This window comes from Galeopterus variegatus, unplaced genomic scaffold (genome assembly GCF_000696425.1).
Source record: "Galeopterus variegatus unplaced genomic scaffold, G_variegatus-3.0.2 Scaffold12983, whole genome shotgun sequence".
In the NCBI taxonomy this organism is placed as follows: domain Eukaryota; kingdom Metazoa; phylum Chordata; class Mammalia; order Dermoptera; family Cynocephalidae; genus Galeopterus; species Galeopterus variegatus.
This window is the reverse complement of record NW_007739094.1, coordinates 36588-45641: the sequence shown is the minus strand read 5'-3', so window position 1 is coordinate 45641 and position 9054 is coordinate 36588. Positions and strand designations below refer to the sequence as shown.

General features: G+C 35.2%; 1 protein-coding gene across 1 annotated transcript; it reads left to right on the top strand.

The window, feature by feature from the left end:
* The first annotated feature begins 273 nt into the window (after positions 1–273).
* On the top strand, positions 274–8816 carry LOC103581408 (olfactory receptor 8K3-like). The gene is given in 3 exon segments (XM_008563247.1): positions 274–547; positions 550–1230; positions 8428–8816. Coding segments are annotated over 3 exon segments (1344 nt in total).
* The last annotated feature ends 238 nt before the right edge of the window (positions 8817–9054 follow it).

Sequence of the window (9054 nt, the reverse complement as noted above, 5' to 3'; positions counted from 1 at the left end):
TTGCTGACAGAATAGTAAAGAAACTCTATATACCTTGTAATGTAACCTTTATATGACTCAAAATGAAGTGGCTGTTATATAGCTCATGTTGTAATGCTTTCTAAATTTGGTTTCGGTTCAATGGCAAGGTAAGTCTTATTTTAAATTGCTTTATCTGAAAAAATGGATATATCTAAAATATAATGGTTTGAGTACTACAATTTTAATAGGTGGTATCTTCTGAGGACCGATGACTTTGTATTCTTCTCAGAGTAAGTTTAATTAACGGCCTGGATGGATGAACACAATACAACACTGCTGAAAGAATTCATTCTCATGGGAATCACAGACCGTCCTGAGCTGCAGGCTCCCTTCTTTGGGCTGTTCCTCATCATCTATGTAACTGCAATGGTGGGCAACTTAGGCATGATCATCCTCACTAATATTGATGACAGGATCCAGACACCCATGTACTTTGTTCTCAGACATCTGGCTTTCATTGATGTTGGCTATTCAACAGCTGTGGGATGCAAAATGTTGGTAAATTTTGTAGCAAACCTAAATACAATCCCTATAATTTGTGTGCTGCATAGCTAGCTTTCTTCATCATGTTCATCACCAGTGAACTTTTTGTTCTGTCAGCAACAGTCTATGATGGGTATGTGGCCATCTGTAACCCTCTGCTTTACACAGTAGTCATGTCACAGAGAGTGTGCTGGGTGCTCGTAGCAGTCCCCTATCTCTACAGTGCCTTTCTCTCACTGATAACCACCATGAAAATTTTTATTTCACCCTTCTGTGGCTATAATGTCATTGGTCATTTCTACTGTGACAGTCTTCCCTTGTTGAATTTGCTGTGCTCAAGCACATGTGAAATGGAGCTGATGATACTGATCTTTTCTGCATTTAACTTGGTGTCATCTCTTCTGATAGTCCTTGTGTCCTACACACTGATCCTTGTGGCCATCCTCAGGATGAACTCTGCAGAAGGTAGGTGCAAGGCCTTCTCCACCTGTGGATCTCACCTGATTGTGGTAGTTGTATTATATGGGACTCTGCTCTTTATGTATGTGCAGCCCAAGTCCAGTCACTCCTTTGATACTGATAAAATGGCCTCTGTATTTTACACTCTGGTAATACCCATGCTCAATCCCATGATCTACAGCTTGAGGAACAAAGAGGTCAAAGGTGCCCTGCACAGGATATGGAAAAAATCTGTTCAAACTTCCTGTTTGAAGTTCAATGTAGAATGTATGTACAATAAATTAGGTTATAGACCTTTGTTTATTATACATGGTTAGACTTTAGGAAGCATTAATTTATAAAAGGCATGGGAAACTAGAAATGTTTTCCTTGTTTTCAGCATAAAGATTTTCAAGTGCTAATTATCCTTTTGATCTCCATTTTGATTTGTCCCCAGTTCAGTGTAAATGCCTGAAGTTTGGATCACTGGTCTTACATTCCCCACGCTAATGTTAAAATTAATAGGAAGCCTTTTTTATCCATCTCTTATTAAAGACATTCTTGCATCTTCATTTTCTTTTCACTAAAGACATTCTTGTATCTTTAGAAATTTTTTTTTTCTTTGTGTCTTACATACTGTTTAAATCCCACTGGAATGCTGATGTACAGAAGAATGGCAGTTATTGTTTTATGTGTTGAACAGAAATAATGCACCAAAATAACTGCATTAATGACACTTTAACTCTATCTCCCTTGTGGCAAGGGGCATTTCAGATTTCTGTTAAAATATGATATTGATCCTTCTATCTCTTTATAATATATATGTATTATTAGACATACATTATGTTTTGATATCTATGCATCTGTATGCTTGGGGTACAAAAATAAAAGCATAACTGTATTCAAGGAGAATAATTGTGCACATAAATATCAAAAAAATCTACATCTAAAACTTTAGAAATAATAAGTGAAATTTGCAAGGTGGGCAGATATATGGTCATCACATAAAATATCAATTATTTTGCTATGCACTATCCAGAAACAAGTGAAAATTAAATTTAAAAATATTACTTATACAATCAACCAAAACTGTAAATCATTAAGTGAAAAATCTAATGAACAACATGCATGGCTTCACTCCAATGAACTATAAAAATATTAGTTAATTATTAAAGAGGGGTCTTATTCATAAAATCTTTTCCCAGTCCTATTTCCTGAAGTTTTTCCCCTGTCTTTTAGTTCAATAGTGTTATAGTTTCTGGTCTTTCATTTATGTCTTTAATCCATTTTGAGTTGATTTTTGCGTATGTTGAAGATGTAGTTCTGTTTTCATTCTTCTGTGTATGGGTGTCCAGTTATCCCAGCACCATTTATTGAGGAGACAGTCTTCTACTCAATGGATGTTCTTCTTGCTTTTGTCAAAGATCATTTGGCTTTTAAGTTTGTGGATTCATTTCTGGATTCTCTATTCTGTTGCATTTGTCTGAGTGTCTGCTTTTATGCCAGTACCATGCTGTGTTGGTCACTAGAGCTTTATAGTATAATTTGAAGTCCCATAGTGTTACACCTCTGGCCTTATTTTTTGTTGCTGAGGATTGCTGTGGTTACTTATGGTCTTTTTTTGTTCCATGTGAATGTTAGGATTGTTTTTTTTTTTTTCTGTTTCTGTGTAGAATGTCATTGATATTCTAATGGGTATTGCATTGAATCTGAAGATCCATGGGTTGGAAGAAATAAATGTAAAGAAGTTGGTTCTCCCTAAATTTTCTTATGTTTCTATTTTTGGGTAGAATTCCATCAATATTCCATGTCCATGGATAGGAAGACTCAATATTGTCAAGATGTCAGTTATTCCCAAATTGATCTATAGACACAATCCCGGTCTAAGTCTCTCTTTTTCCTTTTGGAACTCTGAAAGCTGATTATAAATTTTATTCAGAAAAGTAGCAAAGATAATTAAGAAGGAAAACAAGAGTTGAAGGAGTTACACTCTCAGTTGCTATGAGCTATTATGAAGCTCTAGTAAGAAAGGAAACATGGTAATTTCCTAAAGACAAACAGAATGATCAATGGAACAGAGTAGTGATTAAAGAAATATATCAACACACATAGTATCATATGATTTATAAAAAGGGATCCCAGTTTTCCAAAAAAGGAAATTGATCTCTTTGAAAAATTGTATTGAATAATTTGTATATCTCTTTGGAAAAGAAAAAAATAAAATGAACACCTACCTTACACCCTTTTCAGAATCAGTTCCTTGGAGACCTAAATGTGAAATACAAATGTAGGAGATGTTTTTGTGATATTGATGTATGCACAGAATTTTAAACAGAACATGCATAGAATTTACCAGATAAGATTGAAGATTAGTTGGAATATTTTAGAAAGTTTTGTTTATCAAAATTAACAGTGTAAAAGGGCAACATTTACAGTGGGAGAGGATATTTTTTCAGACCTACATAATCAGACATATATATTTGATAGAGGAATTCTGATGAAAATACAAAAATAATTCTAACAAAACAATAAATAACCATCATAAAACCCAAAAGAGAGATGGACAGAAGACAGAAATGAACACTTACCAATAGAAAATATATCAATAGCCATTAAATAATTTAAAAGTTCTCAATTTCTTTCAGCATTAAGATAATAAACATTAAAATAACCATGACACCAATGTCTTCCAGAATGACTAAAAAGAAAACAGCAAAAAATATTATCACAACAAGGATACTAAGCAGTCATAACTATCATGCCCTGCTGGTGAGAACACACACTGATGTAACTACTTTGGAAACCCATTTGGCAGTATTTACAAATGCTGAATATGCATACCCTATGACTTAGTAATTCTAATCTAAGGAAAACACTCAAATAGGAGTGCAGATTTGTCTTCCTCAAAACATTCAGTAATATCACTAATCATAAAATCACCAAATTAGAACCAATTCTAATATTTAATAATAGTTTGGTGGATAACTAATTTGTGTTATATTCATAAATTTAATTGTACACAGAAATAAGAATAAACAATCTAGAACTACATGTAACAATATATTAAGCACAGGAACCCAGACACATGTACATAAATAACGTACAGAATTCATTCAGATAAAGTAACAAAAATAGCTGAAGTTATGGTGTTAGAAGTCAGAATAGTGGTTTTAACTTTGCGTCTGTATGGGGTGCAGTTCATGTTAGAAAGGAGAATGAAGAATTATTCTGGGGTCCTGATAATGTTTTATTTTGTTGTTAATGATGCTGTTTCATCTGGATTTTGGTTACATAGGTGTGCTAAGCTTGTAAAAATTATTTATGACATGTGCATTTGTTCACATGTACATTATACTTTGATCATAAATTAAAAACACCACAAAACAGGGAGAAAACAGCTCCAAATAAATATTATTTTCTCTTGTGAATTTTTAAAACAGTGTGATAGGCAGCATTTAAGCATTCCTCCATTGTGACCTCAGCTCTAAAGTTGTAAAAAGCCACCATGTAGAAAAAGGACTCTTACGAGTTAAAAAGAACTTAAAAGAGAAGACTCTGAAGGTACTGCAAAATGTTTTATATCCAGATCTCTGGGTTTCAGTAGAGAAGACTTAAATTAACTAAAAGGAGCTTTGGAAAGGTATGTGACAACTTCAGCTGTATGGGAATATAATGCTCCTCTGTACAATTAGCAGATATCCCATTGGATTTGTTTGAAGTTTCAAATGCTTTAGGTATAATTAATAACTCACATACCTTCTCCTCAGGGACAGTCTGTCAGGAGGAAAGAAATCCATAAATTATTCAAATCGGGTTATGTTAGGAACATATAAGAAGCACAGAAAAATTTCTCATTAAAGGCGAATAGATTTCACCAGTTTCTGTATCAACCATCTCAGCATTCCAGTGACTCTTCATGGACCTGTCTTCCTTTAACCTACAGTTTCTAACACCTGATCTAGGCAACTTAGGCACAGCTTGAACAATATGTTTTGATAACTGAAGTTTTGGGGTTTAGTACAATGTTCTATCTGTCTTTATCATAATCTTTGGTGAAAGCTAGACATTGGCTTCTATATACTTAGTTGATATTATTTAAAAAGTAAAAACAAGAACAAAAACTCAACTTCTGAAAAGCCACGTAAAGTTGTTTGGATACACCACCATCTAGTTCTTAGAATTTTTATGATTATTTTCTTTCACTTTGATCCTCAGCCAAAATATCAAATAGGATATTTTGATTTGTAGTTAATAGAATTTGTTTCAGAATGTTAACCTCAAATAATAAATTTCCATAATGCCTTCTAATTACCTCTAAATTAAAGGAATTATATCAGTCTTTATGATCTATGTATTTTCTGTTCAAAACATGCCATGTGTATTTCATGTTTCCTGAATTTTCTGGTAATATTGAAGGAATCAATGGCATTTGGACTGCATCACTTTCAGTCGAAGTTGAGGCCAAAGCAAAATGCTAAAGCATCTATTTTGTTACATAGTGCTTCAATCACACCATAATATTTGATTAGTAAGAGAGCTGCTCCTCCTTTTTACCTACTATCTAGTATCTGAACATTTTCATCACCGCAAAAGGAAACTTTTATACTCATTAAGCAGTCCCTACACCCCTACTTCCACAGCCTTTGGGGACAGCTAATCTACTTTCTGTCTCTGTGGATTTGCATATTCTGGATATTTCACATAAATTGAATTGTCAGATATGTGGCCTTTATGCGTGGCTTTTTTCTCTTAGCACAATGATTTCAAGGTTCATCCAAGTTGTAGTAAGAATCAATATGCTGCTCCTTTCTAATACTGTTTAATATTCCATTGTTTGGATGCACCACACTTACTTATCCATTCATCTGTAGATGGACAGTTGAGCTATTTCTACATTTTGACTATTGTGAATAATGCTGCTATTAACTTCCTTGTATTAGTTTTTGTATGAATACCTTTCTTTTCAAATTTTTGTGTATATACCTACTGGTAAAATTGCTGGGTCATAACGGTAATCCTATGTTTAATTTATTGAGTAAGTCATAGTAGCTGTGCCATTTTACATTCTCAAAAACAATGTACAATGGTTAAAATTCCTCCACTTCATTTCCAGAATTTGTAATTTTCCATTTTTTTTTATTATGGCCATCGTACTGGCTGTGAAGTTTTATTTCATTATGGTTTCAATTTGTATTTCCCTAATGACAAATGGCACTGAAAATCTTTCATGTACTTGTTGGCCATTTGTTGTCTGTTCAAGATCTTTGCCCATTTTTATAAATGTACTTTATTGTTAATTGACAAATTAAATTGCATATATTTATGAGATAAAAGTGATGTTATATGTATGCAATGTGGAATGATTAAACCAAGGTAATTAACATATCCTTCATACCAAATGCATTTTTTTTTTTTGTGGTGCGAACACCTAAACTTTATTTGCTTTGCAATTTTTTTTTATACATTATTAACTATAGTCACCATGCTGTACAATAGATCTCAAAACATGTATTCCTTAACTTTAAAACGTTGTACCATTTTACTATCTCCCTATTTCCCCCAGCATAGACTCTAGTAACAACCATTCAGCTCTGTTTCTATCAGTTTCAGTGTTTCAGATTTCACATGTAAGAAAGACCATGCAGTACCTGTCTTTCTGTGCCTACTTATTTACTTAGTATAATATCCTTCAGATTTTTCAATGTTCTCACAAATGACAGGATTCCCTTTTTAAAAAAAGCTTATTAGTATTAAATTTTGTAAACACACCATATTTTCTTTATCCATTCCTCTTTTGATGGACATTTAAGTTGTTTCCATATCTTAACTCTTGTAAATAATGCTGCAATGAACATGGGGTGCAGATATCTCTCCAACATATTGATTTCTAATGTTTTGTAAATATACCCAGAAATGGGATTTCTGGGTCATATAATAATTTATCTTTAGTTTTATGAGAAACCTCCCCATGATTTTCCATAATGGCTATATTAATTTACATTCCCAACAACAGTGTGCAAGGACTCCATTTTAGTTTGATATAGTCCCCTTTGTTTATTTTTCCTTTGGTTGCCTGTGCTTTTGGGGTCGTATTCATGAAGTCTGTGCCCAGCCCTATTTGCTGAAGGGTTTCTCCTATGTTTTCTTTAATAAGTTTTATTGTTTCGGGGTGTATATTTAAATCCTTGATCTATTTTGAGTTGATTTTAGTACATGGTGAGAGATGTGGGTCTAGTTTCAATCTCCTGCAAATGGATATCCAGTTATCCCAGCACCCTTTGCTGAAGAGGGAGTCCCGACCCCAGTGAATAGGCTTGATGCCTTTGTCGAAGATCAAATGGCAGTAAGTGCGTGGGTTGATTTCTGGGTGTTCTGTTCTATTCCATTGATCAGTGTCTCTGTTTTTGTACCAGTACCATGCTGTTTTGGTTATTGTGGCTTTGTAGTATAGTTTAAAGTCAGGTAGAGTAATACCTTCAGCTTTATTTTTTTTTGCTCAGCGTTGCTTTGGCTATTCTTGGTCTTTTGTTATTCCAGATAAATGATTGTATAGTTCTTTCCATGTCAGAGAAAAATGTCATAGGAATTTTGATGGGGATTGCATTGAATTTGTATATTACTTTGGGTAGTATAGTCATTTTCACTATATTGATTCTTCCAATCCAGGAGCATGGGATGTCTTTCCATCTTTTTGTATCCTCTCTAATTTCTCTCAGGAGTGGTTTGTAGTTCTCGTTATAGAGATTTTTCACATCCTTAGTTAGTTCAGTTCCTAGGTATTTTATTTTTTTGGTGGCTATTGTGAATGGGCAGGCTTTCTTGATTTCTCTTTCTGCTTGTTCACTATTGGTGAATAGAAATGCTACTGATTTTTGTGTGTTGATTTTGTATCCTGCTACTGTGCTGAACTCTTTTATCATGTCTAAGAGTTTTTTTGTAGATGATTTGGGCTGTTTGATATATAGGATCATATCGTCTGCAAACAGGGACAGTTTGACTTCATCCTTTCCAATCTGGATGCCCTTTATTTCTTTCTCTTCTCTGATTGCTCTGGCTAATACTTCCAAAACTATGTTGAATAGGAGTGGTGAGAGTGGGCATCCTTGTCTGGTTCCTGTTCTTAAAGGAAAAGCTTTTAGTTTTTCCCCATTCAGGATGATATTGGCAGTGGGTTTATTGTATATGGCTTTGATTATGCTGAGATATTTTCCGTCTATACCTAATTTATAAATGGTCTTTGTCATGAATGAGTATTGGACTTTATCAAATGCTTTTTCGGCGTCAATAGAGATGATCATATGGTCCTTGTGTTTGTATTAATATGGTGGATCACATTTATTGATTTGCNTCTTGGACTTCCGATTCAGTAGATGGTGCTATTTGAGCCTTGCAAATCGTTCCAGCAGGCTCCATCCAATATTTTTAAGTTGGAAGATTTCACACAAAATGCAACTTTCTAGCTTTTCTCGTGATTGGAGTGTGTAGCTGGGATTGAGAACCACACTTCTGGATGGTTGCAGCTGAGGCCATGGGTTCAGGGCTTCTTACCCAACCAGGAAAGGAGCCCGGAGTTACTGCATTCCAGTGTTCGTGGCCCTCAAGTGCTCCATCAAGGCGCTGGTGCCGAACGACACGCTCCTGCAGGTGAAGGGTACTGGCGCCAACAGCTCCTTCAAGCTCAACTGGAAGAAGCTGGAAGGCGGCGGGGAGCAGCGCGGGTGGGCCGCAGCCACCACCGCCCCGGCGCCCGCCACCGTGTACAAGGCCAAGAAGCCGGCGGCGGGCGCGCTGCACGTGGACAAGAAGCCCGCCAAGAGCCAGAAGGCAGAGAAGCGCTCGCACAAGAAGGGCGCAGCCTTGCTTTGCAATTTTGAAATATACATTATTAACTATAGTCACCATGCTGTACAATAGATCTCAAAACATGTATTCCTTCCCTTTAAAGCGTTGTACCATTTTACTATCTCCCTATTTCCCCCAGCATAGCCTCTAGTAACAACCATTCAACTGTTTCTATCAGTTTCATTGTTTCAGATTTCACATGTAAGAACGATCATGCAGTACCTGTCTTTCTGTGCCTAGCTTATTTACTTAGTATAATATCCTTCAGAT